The 13,650-nt window shown below is 43.4% G+C and overlaps 1 protein-coding gene across 1 annotated transcript; it reads right to left on the bottom strand.

Moving 5' to 3' along the window:
• Positions 1-10,850: 10,850 nt before the first annotated feature.
• LOC139334210 (C-type lectin domain family 1 member B-like) lies at positions 10,851-13,643 on the bottom strand. The gene is made up of 6 exons (XM_070966970.1): positions 13,518-13,643; positions 12,913-13,005; positions 12,529-12,768; positions 12,251-12,402; positions 11,964-12,073; positions 10,851-11,065 (listed from the first exon to the last, which is right to left on the bottom strand). The coding sequence occupies exons 1-6, from the start codon at positions 13,594-13,596 to the stop codon at positions 10,930-10,932; spliced, it is 810 nt and encodes a 269-aa protein (XP_070823071.1). The 5' UTR covers positions 13,597-13,643; the 3' UTR covers positions 10,851-10,929.
• Positions 13,644-13,650: the final 7 nt, after the last annotated feature.

Raw genomic sequence — 13,650 nt, 5'->3', positions numbered from 1 at the left:
GACAACCTTTCACCACCACATTCCTCCTCAGCCTCTCACCTGCCGACAAACACAACACAAAATATTCAGATCGCCTTTAAAGTCTCTCAGATATGAAGAGGGAAGCAGGCTTTCTGCCGAGCACACTTTCCCTCCATGCTGGCATCGTCCATTTCATCTTTTGTTTTCATTCCTCCTCTTCAGCAGAGGAGAAAGGACTGAGAAAACAGAGGCCTGAGGAGACATTAGACACGTTGCATAACGTTACCTCAAGGACCAGAAACCATTCAGACGTTTGTGCACTGAGGAAGAGAGAGACAAGCAGCCGAGGACACAAAGAAAAAACCTTATGTGACCTTTCCAGCAGACTTGCCATCAGAGATTTCTGCAGAGAACACATAAGGTCGAAGGTGGCGACGTTTATTTCAGGGAGAGATATTAAAAATATTTCTCACCCTCAGGCCTTTCATAAGAAAGCAGGAAAGCTGCCTCTGTTCAAGACACACTGGATGCTTTACATAAGCCAGTTCACGCAGAATAAACAGCATGAAACTAAATCAAACTAACTGTAAGGAGCCAATCAGGCTGGACGCAGTGAACGATCACATCAGGGCCTTCATCACCTCAGTGTCCCTCAAAAGAGGAATTTTAAAAGAAGACTTCAAGGACTGCGGTGACTGCTTCACTCTCTGCTTTGTGCTTTTACAGGACTTTAAACGTCTGATTTCACTCATTTCAGACCTGCTCTTATTCTCGCTTTTAACGGGCTAAAGAGCCAAACTGATAAACAGACCATAATCTTCAAAAACGCTCTGTGAGGGAACTGATCGGGTCAACCAACCGCATGTGGGCGTCAAGCTGATCCAACCAATCAACAGCAAGGACTTCCAGCTAAACCTCTTCTTTTGCTTTCATCCTCGTTCCTTGAAGATGCACTCGAACAGCATTTGATCCTGTTTAACTGATAAATGAACAGTATACAGTGATGTACAGCCAGCCGCAGTCACCGCCGCCCGCTGGTTAAGACCCTCAGACAGCTGCTAAAGCTGGGCTGCGCCTCCTCCTCATGGTAACACTGAGCCTGCAGGTGCACATTTGCTGACGCGTGTCGCATTTTTCAGGGCCAGCCTTCGGCAGTCCCTGCAGGGTTGTGGCCCAGGACGCCTGCTGGAAGAGACCGCCGCCGCCCTGCTGAGCCTGGAGGACGTCCAGGGTCAGGTCAGCATGTTGTGCGTCTCCTCGGGCTGCCGGCGATTTGTCTGAATAACAGGACGTGTCAGACACTTTAAAAAGAGGAAGAAACAGACTGCAGTGTCCTCTCAAAGCTCGGACATAACCTTGGCTGGCTGACCTGTGTGTGTGTGTGTGTGTGTGTGTGTGTGTGTGTGTGTGTGTGTGTGTCTGTGTGTCTGTGTGTGTGTGTGTCCATGGCCATTAGTTCACTGTCATGGTGATATATTGCTGCTCCAGACAGAGGATCTGTCTTCACGAAGTAAGTTGGCATTGATGTATGGAGAACATATTTGGGATCGTCTCCTGGGAGCAGAATGAAGACCTGCACGACTGTTGATTTCTAAATACATAAATAAAACATTTCAAAGGACTGAAATGAGATTAAAGTGATTCGGTTTCAGATTCTGGTCCATGTGGCTGAACACACACTGTCTGTAGACCTTCGCAGGAACAACACTGAGCTGCATGTTGTTTGGTTTGGTTTGGTTCGGTTCGGTTCGGTTTGGTTCGGTTTGGTTTGGTTCGATTTGGTTTGGTTTGGTTTGGTTTGGTTTGGTTTGGTTCGGTTCGGTTTGGTTTGGTTTGGTTTGGTTTGGTTTGGTTTGGTTCGGTTTGGTTTGGTTTGGTTTGGTTTGGTTTGGTTTGGTTTGGTTCGGTTCGGTTTGGTTTGGTCAGCATGCATGCTTGGATTGGTCCCTTGTACTGGTTTTAACTGAAGTGAATGGGCGGTGGTGTAAAGTGTGAAGGGATCTTGTCTTATGGAGCAGAAACTGAAGACCTCGTTAGATAACACAGGTACTGATAACCTGACAGGCTCAAACTTCACCAAGCGTCCATAAAGAGAAGCATCGCACAGAAAGATGGGAATGAATGGGAGGAAATACGCTTGTCTTTGGTTTGACTTGTCCTCATGTGGTGAAGACTCTCAGAGGGACAGAGTTTACAGATTCAGATCACGTCTCCACAAAAATAAAAACAAAAGCAAACGATGTGAGATTTGATGTTTAAATCACTGAATGAGACGCACAGATGACATTTTCCAAATGTTTGAAATGCTCCAGCCCTCGTGTGGACTTGCCAGGACAGGACCATGTCAGCAGATTCCTGATATCCACTGACAGCATGGAGGTTTTGTCCTGATAAGACACACTGTCAGAGAAATGGCTGCCTGTGAGCGTCAGCCGCCTCTGCTCTGTGATCGGCCTCCTCACGCTGATGTCTGCCTTGTGATGTCTGTGATTTAAGAAATGAAGGCCCCACGCTCGCCCTCGCTGTGAGTGACTCTGGAGGAGAGCGTCACCTTAAATGGCCGAGCAGCGAGCGTCCCTCGGCGCGCCGCTAACAATGCGCTGTGTGCTGAACGCAGCGCTCGCACACTGGTGGCATTCACAGCAGCAGAGAGGCAGATTGTGTCTGTTTCAATTGGTTTAAGCAGCTCTCGTGAGGCTCTCGTTGTGAGTGGCTCTGGATGAGAGTGTCAGCTGAATGCCTGGACAGCTGAGAGGGAAAGGTGGCAGAAAAACATGGAGGGTTTAACTGCAAACGTCTGGTGTTGCACAGAGAGCTGACTTTATCTTCCCAGACAGACAGCACCACTTCCTGTTTCTAATTAAGTCCTCATTATAGTCAGACGGCGAGGGAATAATAAAACGAGAAATAATGAACATTTCTCTTAAATGTTTGCCTTCAACACTCTGAAACCCATATCAGTCTGTCTAAAGCAGTTATTTGAGTTGAGCTACTTTTCCATGTGTTTGCTGTTTGTATTCATGATCCCCAGATGATGATTCTCCTGATTTTAGTGACTCGCCGACTCCTCTGGCAGGACCGTGACGTTTGCATTTCCTCTTGAGAAATGCCAACAGATAATAATGGACCGTGATCATTTCTGAGCACACTCATGCTCCCCTGAGGGTGAACCCTTCCTGTGTGGACCTCTCCTTAAAATGACTCATATCCTCAAATCATTCTGTTGCTGTTTCCTGGTGAAGATTGGGCTCAAAGTCAGGCGACTAAAATGACTCGTTAAAGAACAAACCTGACGCATGTCGTCCTCTGCACCGGCTGCACTGCTGCTCTGGCTGACATGTCCTCATCAGGACGTCATGGGACAGGGTAGAGACGGACTGATGCGTCGGTGGATGTGGTCTTTTCATGGGATTTGTCAATAATGAAAATGGAGATGAACACCAACCTTATGATATAATCTTGAGGAAACGTGGTCGTGGCTTTAATGTTCGGCGTTTAACGTTAAGCGTTGGTGGGAGATGAGATGGGCGCGGTGTGTGCCGAAGGTTTAAGAGGGTGTGGACTAATCGGGATGTTACATAACAGCGTGGAGGCAGAGGAACAGGAGGAAGACCCTGATGCAAGGCTGAGCACCTGACCTCTTGGTCCGCCTCTCTTTGACTTCCTCTCTGCTTCCTGTCGACAGGATGAGGACAGAGGACGCGCTGTTCTCTTCAGGGACAGCTCGTGAACCGCAGCGACGCTCGGTACCTTCACGTGATACATGCAGTCATTTTTAGTCATCATTAGCTAAATCTATCCTGCCCAGAGCAACTTAGGGCAGAGCGAGGGCAACATAAGACCGAGCTCTGCTGCACTGCGTCAGCAACTTAAGGAGGTCAGGGGTCAAAGCGCCCTGCTGACATTGGAGACTCTTCAGGTAGACAGGATGAGGTCTGAGTTTGTGCAGAACGAATCTGCTCAGGTACAGGTGTGGTAATCAAATCTGCCTTTTTCAAAGACAGATTTAGTGACGGTGACCGCGTTCCAACGCTGTCATTTACTGTCTGACAGGAGATCATGGTGACGAGTATCATTGAGTATTAGCTCGTCCTGGTTGTGACGATGAGAGAAATCGATTATCTTAATGACACAACAGGATTAATCTAAACCCCGTCTGAGTCTCTAATCTCTCCAATGTGTTTAACATAAGCGTGGCTACTTTCTGGTGACTATTGAACGTTTAACTTCACTTTAACATCTATTTAAAGTGTGCCTGTTTGCTCATAGGCAATTTTTATTTTATTAATTAATTCACTTTGGTCATCACTTGACCGTACACTCTCATCACAAGCCGACAAGTTTAACCCTCCATTTATTATTTTTTTTTCATTTATTTATTTCCTTTGCTTTCTATGTGTCATTACATCCACACACCATCATGAGTGATCATCATGGAATAAAGGAAAGGTCTAAAAAATGTCTGAAACATTTGTGTTTACTTGGAATAAAGCAGACTGCTGTATGATCTGGTAGAATGAAGTAAAGACTGCTCTGAGGATGTACATGGTTTTCTTAATATCACAGCACAGCTCTGCCACTGCTCCCTTCAGAGGCCAAAAATATCAAAATACCACCCCCTAGTGGTCACCAGAAGATGGTACAACTCTGATTCCTCCAAAGGTTTTTGCTCCACTTTAAAGGCATTTTGGAGATTTTGCAGTTTCTTGAACAAAAAAAAAAAAACATTTGAAACTGTAAAATTGTGAATAAAAAGTAATAAAAAGTTATTTTCAACACATTAACGAGCACAGCAAAATCATGAAACGGTGTCACAAAGAGGTGCTTTAAAAGATTAAAAATCAACAGTTACAATGAATAAAAGCTAGAGACAGATGTGGTGGTTGTTGTCGTCTCATTGAGGTCTGACAAACAAACAAAAGTGCACACACATGCACGCACACACACAAATATCAGTAGATAGTGGTGTAAAAACCTTGACTGCGCTCGTAACTATGCATCCGAGCACGTCTCCACACCTCAGCCTGATGTTACCTGCACAAAGATGCTCTGAGGCAACAGACACACAAAAAACCTGTTTTTATATAAATGAAAACAAAATGTCTTTAAACAATCATTCTTCTTTCCAAACTCATGCACACACATGTATTTTTATATTAAGACCACAGCCGCCTCCACCCATCGTGTCAGTGCACACACACATCTCTTTCTAAACATTACAGTGGTGCCGTGGTTTCCAAAAAGACACCGTGAAAATGGAGGTTAACCGTTTGATCTCTTCAGTCAGGCACCTGTTACTGTCCTGCAGTCCCTCCTTTTCCTTCACCAGCTTGCAGTTCTCTTGATTCAGCTGATATTTCTCTTGATTCAGCTGATTTTTCTCTTGATTCAGCTGATATTTCTCTTGATTCAGTTGATTTTTCTCTTGATTCAGTTGATTTTTACGTTGATTCAGCTTGTAGTTCTCTTGATTCAGTTGATTTTTCTCTTGAATCAGTTGATTTTTCTCTTGAATCAGCTGCTCTTTCTTTCGATTCAGTTGATTTTTCTCTTGTTTCAGTTGCTTGTTCTCTTGTTTCAGCTGATCTTTCTCTTGAAACAGTTGATCTTTCTCTTGAATCAGTTGATCTTTCTCTTGAAGTAGTTGATCTTTATCCTGAATCAGTTGATTTCTCTCTTGTTTCAGCTGATTTTTCTCTTGTTTCAGTTGCTTGTTCTCCTGAATCAGTTGATCTTTCTCTTGAATCAGTTGATCTTTCTCTTGAATCAGTTGATCCTTCTCTTGTTTCAGCTGATCTTTCTCTTGAATCAGTTGATCCTTCTCTTGCTTCAGTTGGTCCCTCTCTAAAATCAGGTCTCTGATGTCACCAGCTGACATCGTGGTTAAATTGCTTGTCGAGACGTTGTTGGACCTGTTGAAAAACCCAGCTGGAGGGAAGAAGGTCACACATTTATTTACTTTCTTGGAGAGTTAGATGAGAATGTCTGTTGTTACTGAACTAGAGACTCGAGGTGATTAGCTTAGCTTAGCTTAGCTTAGCTTAGCATAAAGACTGGAAGCAGACCAAAAGGAGTAACAGAGATAGCACTACTGCTGCTGAGCTAATCTGCTAGCTGACCATTATTGGCTACTAGCCATTAGACTCTTATCCAGAGTTATAGATTACACCCTTGTTAGAAAAACCAGCATAGACCAGCATGGAAATGATGCTGGTGGTCTATGTTTATGCTGGATTGATGCTAGTTTAGCTGGTGAGTCAACATAGCTATGCTGGTACACCAGCATGGTGTTGCTAATAACACTGGTGGACCAGCATGTTGTTGCTGGTGATGCTGGTGAACCAGCATCAAAACACAACATATGCTGGTATAACCAGCATACCCCATGCTGGTTTTGCTGGTGGCTGCTAGCCACTGCTAGCTGCTAGCCACCAGCAAATCTAGCCACTGCTAGCTCCTATGCTGGTGTTTCTAACAGGGACAGGCTGTGGGTGTGACGCAGATCTTTATGAAAAGATTCAATGACACATTTCAGTAGGAACTGAAAACAACATTTTTTTTGTCATCTTCTTGTGTTTCTATGCTGCGTCCACCCACAACATGATCAAAATAAATAAAGTATTTTGACATTTCCTCTTGCTTTTCATTAGCTGGACAGATGATCCGCTTCCTGAAAGGTGAAACGTAAGCTGGCGTGTTGTGGAGGGCGGGTGTTACTCACCGGCGTGCAGCCGGAGGGAAACGTTGAGAGTGGACTGTACGATGCACAGCAGGCCAAAGCTGACTCCAACCAGCGTGAAGATTTTTGACCCTCCTTCAGGAAGATGAGGACACACAGACCACCCACCATATTTCTCTTATCATCAGTAGGAAAAGCACAGTTGGACTCGTAACCCATTGTGTTTTTCTAAGCCATGGCTTTACTAAGCCCCTCCAGTTTCCTACTTCAAATAAACAAATTTATAATCACTTCTTCTGGTCGTATTCTGCATATTTAAGCACATAACAACCAGTTTAAACCATGAACAGAGATACATACAGAAGAGGTTCTGCAGAAAAGCTGACATCCTCAAAAACTAAGCGGAAGTGGTTTTATTAAAGATTTCTATTGAAAAAATCCTAAAAATATCACTGATGTAATATTAGCAGTAAGTTCACACCTCATTTTTGTTGCACTTGATCTTAAAAATCCACAGTAAACATTTGAAAGGAACCACTAGTGTTTTAAAAAACCACATATTCACTTGAGATCTTCAGAGGCATCTATTCAAGATCACAAACACAAGCTTTATGAACAAAGTGATGACTGACTGACTGACTGACTGACTGACTGACTGACTGACTGACTGACTGACTGACTGACTGACTGACTGACTGACTGACTGGAAATAGAAAAGAAAGAATGAGTCAAAATATCTGCACTGACATGTAACCTGGTTTGAAAGCCCCAACCACATATAAATATATATAAAGTATGTTTAAATACTGCAAAATATGTTTGCATGTACATATCTATTTGCCATTCAGTGTACAGATAGACAATGCTAGTGTCATTGTCAAAGGTTTGCTTCATCATCATCTTCAGATCAAACGTCCTGAATGCTGCATCAGGCTGTCAATCACAGCAAAAATAAGAAGTGACCAATATTTTTCAAGAATCAGACAATAAGAGCTCCCAAATATTTAAATTTTCTTAGTTTTAAAGTACACTTAAAGTGACTTGAAAATGCTCAAGGAGTATTTAAAAATACACTCGTATCCCAAGCAGGCGTATTTGTAATCTATTAATGTTTTTTTGCACACTCAAAGTGCAAATTTCATTACATTATAAAAGTATTTCAGCTGTACTTTAAATTGAAGAATAGCATGAGCAAATGTAAATTCATTAGTATCTTTGCACTATATTTAGTATACTTAAAACAGTCTCATTTTAGCACAGTCAAGTGTACTTAGTACAACTTAAGATGGACTTTTACACGAATTAGATATTATGGAAGTGTAATAAGGGCTGCAGTACGCTCAGTATACTAATATTAAGTCTATTTTTCTCATTAAGGACAGCATCATAGTACTTATGAAGTCCGTGAAAAAAGTTTTATAAAAATGCATCCTGAAGGGCTTTTAAAAAGAAGCACAAAAACACACGTAAGCAAATTGCAGGTATGTTTATCTTCTGGATATTTTTGTTCATTTTTGTTACAAAATGAGAACAAAATATGAATAAGCTGGATTCTCCAAGGAAACTTACAAACCACAACGTGAAACGAAACACTTATATCTTGTCAAAAAGGACATGCTGTCTGTCTAAAGTAAAAATGCAAAAGGTCAGAGGTCACAGAAAAGACGTCCTTTAGTATAATGCTTGGAAATCAAAAGACATGACACATAAAAGACATAAAGATATTCTGACCTGAGCTTCCTCTGCTGCTCCTTCCATCAGCCGGTGAGCTGGCGTGGCGTCCTGTCTCCATCCTTCTCGTAGCGACAGTCTCGAATGGGATGTCGACGCTCATCGAATTTATGCACGGCGACAGTGACAACAGTGCAACCGACCACAGATAACAAAAACAGGTGATCATGAAAATGACGACACAAAGGACTAAAAAAAACACACAGGAAGTCGTGTTATTTATGTGTCTGGTTTACCGGTGATGACAGAATAGAAACGGAAAGTTCTGGAAGAAAGATAACGCAGTGTCTCCATGCTGAGCGACAAGCGGTCATCAAATAAGCTGCACGCACCTGAGCTAACTGTTGAGCCAATGCAAAGGCGTTACAAATGCAGTTCCTCAAATGGCCACTAGGTGATAACTCAAAGCAGGAGCTCTCACTTCAAACAAGCAGCCATCCAGGTGATCTGATTTTTAGTTTATGTCCACAAATTGTTTATTTGCTCTCTCACATTAGCTAACTTTAGCTAACAGTAGTAGCACTACAGCGCACTCGGTGTTAGCGGCAGGTGAGCAGCAGTAGAAGTTTGATGAAGACGTTCGTGGTTCCCAGAGGATGCTTCCTAATGACGGTTGTGATTTGTGGTGTCCAACAAGGATTGGATGGATCGCCGTCACAAACATTCATGCATCCCTGAGGATGAGCTGTAGTAAGTTTGGTGATCTCCTAGGTGTTTGTCTAGCACCATCTTCAGGTCAAAATTTCAGTTTGTCATATACTTAATGCTTGAAAATTTCCCCATCATCCACCACTGTGTGCAACTTAGTGCTAATGAGCAAATATTAGCATGCTAACACATTAAGGGCAAACATTGTACCTGCTACACATCAGCATGTTAGCATTGCCGCTGTGATGATGTTAGCTGATGTTTGCGTTTAGCACTGCTACGTAGCCTCACAGAGCTGCTAGCACAGCTGTAGTCTTTTAGGCTTGTTTGTACCGTTGTGATGCTGTGTTGAACTTTGGTTCAGCGGCTAAGCAGCTAGCCGCTCTGATACTGGCAGCGATGAGTGAGTTTACTACAGATTTGACCTCTTACTGACATCCCGTGTGTCGAAACTTATTTACAGTTTAAATAATACAGACAAATGATCACTTCAAGGATGTTAATTACTAATTTTAGAACATTAATTATTAATTTCTGCACACAGATTATCAAATTTCTCCTGTGTCAACTTACCGTGAAAAAATTATTAAATTATTAAAAGCTTTTTAAATGTCCGGGCCTCATAGAACACATTTAACTGGCTGCCAATTCTAAACTAAGAGGAACAATTTGCGTTATAAGACATTTCTATGAACCAATGGCACCAGATGTCTTTGACTGCATGCTCACAGAGGGTGAGATCATGGCTTTACCAAGGAAGAGTATCTTCCCTCTTCCTCACCACAACACATCAGCTCAATGCTGCATCAGCCTCACGATGCCGTGACTAAAGGTTCGACGTTGAACTCCTTGATTTCTACAGGAAAATTCATGCAAAGGAATTTCAAAACTCTCAAGGCTCTCTGAAATGAACTGATCTCAGACTTTATCTGCACCGGTGACAATTTCAAGACATCTGAAGAGCTGAAACATGATTAAAAACAGCACACATGGATCTGGGAAAACTCATGAAACCAGCTCACGTAGTAAAGGTTCTAAGAGAAATACAAACAGGAAGTGAAGATAAGAAAATAATCAGTCAATTATATGAACTAGTTTTATCCAGGGATGTGCATAACACCTGCTTACAAATTCACACACATGCTGGAGGAGCTGCACAACACACACTCACATTCACACCCATGTATTCTAGCTATGTGCTATTCGAGTGTAATCCGGAGGGAGGTCTGGGAAAAATACTGAACCTTCAGGACCTGCAGGAGGGCTCAGAAATACCTTTTAAATAGATGATGTACTTCAAGTGTAGAACCAGTAGAGGGCTGAAACCAGACCCTCCTTTAGCAGACGGAGAAAATAACAGAGTCATGAAGGCTCCAAAATGTTTTATTTTTATTTGATTAATACTTAAATATAATGAGTACAAAGAAAGTAATTGTATGCAGATGTATATGTGATACTATTGTAGATGAAAACTAAATAAAAATAAAATTACTGCATATTTTCCAAAATTCGTTTGTTAGCAGTTTCTTCTAAAAACAGCATCCACGCCATCAGGCTCTTACTTCCCTCACGATGTCACATCCTGCATTCAAATTAAAGGTTCTAATTTCAGACTTCTGCTTTCCCCCCTGTTTTCTGTATATGGTGTATTTTCTACTACGCTTCTGGTCGGTTGTTTTTTTGTTTTTTCCTCCATGACCATTTTTGTGTCATATTATTGGCTGTGGCTCGGGAGGTAAAGTAGGTCAATCACAAATCAGCAGGTTGTGGGTTCAATCCCCTGCACCTCAAACTGCTCCTCATGCTGTAACGTTGGTGCGTGTACAGAGGAGTTTCTTCGTCCTGCAGTGGGCGAGGAGGGAACCTTATGGTTGCTGCTTGAGTGTTTCAGGTCTGAGGGAGACGGTTCGTCACTTCATCTCCCTCTCACACAGCCAGTGGTGTCGGTCCTCGCAGGCAGCAGGGACCCAGGTCTCAACGCCGAGCGGGTGTTGTTCAGAGTAGGCGCAGTAAAAATTGTGATTCTGCAGCTGCTGTATCCTGTTTCTGCAAAACACCACAAAACATCTACCGTCATCACTCATCATCTCTTTTACTGCAGCTGTCTGCAGCTCATCTCTCCTTCTGTTACATCTTTAAAGCTCCTCTGATCAATACTTTCACATCAGCAATCGATCATGTGACAGCTCTTAATGTGAAAGGCGTCACTCGTAGTGAAGAATCAGATCACTGTTGCCCAACTCTTTGACACGTTGTCCTAAACCCACTGAAGACCACCTGCACAGCACCACAGACAGACAGAGTCGGGGGCCGGCTGGTGAACGTAGCGGAGCGTTTAGCAGCTAAAGAACCAGGTCTTTGGTGGTGGAGACCAAATTAGAGCTAAAAGGAGAATGAGTATCAGACTTGGAAGCATCAGGTGGCCAGATACACAATTCGAAGTGAATACTGATGTTGACTATGCATCTCCTGGATGTGTACATAAGCAACAGCCTGCTAACAGTGGTACCATGGCTACACAAACTGTTTGTTGGCTAGCATCACCTGAGCTAATGTTTGTGCTCGGAGCAGCAACCGTTAATCCAAGACCCAGCTGACCTGGAGGCAGAAGGAGAGCAGCAACCAAGAGGCTGAAGCCTGCGCAGCTGGACCGTCTGCTAAATGAAACGTGCTGCGCTGCCGCTGAGTTCAGTCTGAGCTGTAAATGTAATCCCTCGTAGAAAGCTGCAGGATGCAGCTGGCAGAACATCTAGCGTGAAGTCGTTTCACCTTGTCCTCCTGTGAATATCACTGACACTGATGCAAAGGGTGGAATATGGAAAGCATCTCAACATGGACGCTTTGGTGGACAAATGTCATTCTCAGCCCACACGCTCATTTGCGCTGTGGTGCTTATGTGATTCATAACAGTGTGGACATAGAATTAGACTTCCAAAAGCCTTACGGATGAGTCAGCTGGCTTTGGTCCACCCATGTCCAGTTCTTCATTCGACCATTTTGTTTAGCGTACAAGCCAATCCACACGACTGAACTTCCCAAAGTACGAAGAACTCCCTGCATGGGAAAAAAAAGATAAGATAAGATAAGATAAGATAAGATAAGATAAGATAAGATAAGATAAGATAAGATAAGGCTGTTCATCCTTGCAGTGAAATTACAGTAAGTGAAAGTAGAAACAACCTGGAGGGACGCAGGAAAAAGCAGCAGAAACGTATTAAAAGACGTAAATACCTCTTCCCATTCGTCATTTAAAGTCACCAGGTGAGCTCCTTTCGCCACACAGTCGTCCTTGGCGTGTCTCCAGCTCTTTTCCTCAGTGGACAGCTGGTAACAGCTGGACAGGTAGGAGCTCCATCCCGTGGGACAGGCGTGGATTTGTGTTTCTGCTCGGAAACAGAACGGAGGAGACGATGGAGGAGACGATGGAGGACAGTCATGACATGGTGGGTGAACATGAGGTGAAACACTGAATATGCTGTCTCCTGAGGATCGGTGTACAAAACACTTACCAAAAAGCCTCTTCAACAGCTTTTCTTTGTCAGTCTCAAGTTGCGTTATGAGATGTTTCTGTCTGCTGAGCCACTCGTTTAACAGCTCATTACTGCTGAGCAGGAAGCTGTTAATGGCCTGTAACTCTCTGTTTTCCGCTGTCAGCCGCTCTGTCTCGTGCAGACGGGCGCTGGTGTTAGCAGCTGAGATCAGGGTGAAATTGTCAGAGTAGATGACGTCGGACTGGTTACAAAACCCAGCTGGGAAGGAAAGAGACAGACAGATGTTCCTGCTGGAAGCTTCGAGTTTTCACAGCAGAAGCTTTGATTTCTAAACTTGCAGCTTCACTCGCTGGTGTGCTTTTCCTTCGCCGTGCAGCGTGGAGGGTGCAGGCTGATACTCACTTCCTTTGAGCCGAAGACAAACGTTGAGAGCTGACTGTATGATGCACAGCAGGCCGAAGCTGACGCCAACCAGCCAGACGACTGTCGACCGCCCTGCAGGACAAAACACACAGAGAGCAGCTGCAACGACTGAGGCAACGTGACGAGCTGCATGTGTGACTCAGTAAAATGAATTATTATGTGTGACACAGCCTGATCTGTAAGTGAGGGACTCTCCACAGTATCACAGTGCTTAAGAAGTCTGTGCTTTAAATTCACAGACATCTCAAACTAATGAACCCACAGACACACACAGGTAAGTAAAAACAACGGACAGCTGACCCTGTTAGTTTATTCTTGGGGAGGACTTTTTAAATCTGGATCGAGGCTGTAAGAACAGAGGGTGTCGTCAGCTGTGGAGTGAGATCTGTGATATTGACTAAAATCTATAAAAACGTAAAATACTCAAGTTGATTTCCAAAGATTGGAGTGCACACATGTCGGTTTCATTGCTGCTTAATGTTTGTCTATATATGTACAGTTTCCTGTGAAGTATACATGTAAAAGCCAGAGGTCACAGCAGGAAACCTAAATGTCTCAGAAAAGTTGGAACACATTGTTCTGACCTGAATGGGAATGTCCTCTGTCCTCTGGACCATTCCTGCCTTCATCAAATGATGCGTTGACATAGTGTCCCATGTCCATCCTTAAGACAGTGTCCCTGCTGAACTTAGACTTACAAGCATCTGCTAAAAAATC

Source organism: Chaetodon trifascialis, chromosome 7, assembly GCF_039877785.1.
Source record: "Chaetodon trifascialis isolate fChaTrf1 chromosome 7, fChaTrf1.hap1, whole genome shotgun sequence".
In the NCBI taxonomy this organism is placed as follows: Eukaryota; Metazoa; Chordata; class Actinopteri; order Chaetodontiformes; family Chaetodontidae; genus Chaetodon; species Chaetodon trifascialis.
Note: the sequence above shows the minus strand (reverse complement) of the source record. Positions and strands in the feature narration are given on the sequence as shown.

What these genes read in the sequence shown, in the direction of transcription:
- LOC139334210 (XM_070966970.1), bottom strand. Translation starts at nt 13,596, where the DNA reads ATGGACATGGGACACTATGTCAACGCATCATTTGATGAAGGCAGGAAT. An exon ending in GCTGTTGAAGAGGCTTTTTG is followed by an intron (nt 12,403 to 12,528) that starts GTAAGTGTTTTG and finishes GTTTCCGAGCAG; the next exon opens with AAACACAAATCCACGCCTGT. An exon ending in TAAATGACGAATGGGAAGAG is followed by an intron (nt 12,074 to 12,250) that starts GTATTTACGTCT and finishes TTTCCCATGCAG; the next exon opens with GGAGTTCTTCGTACTTTGGG.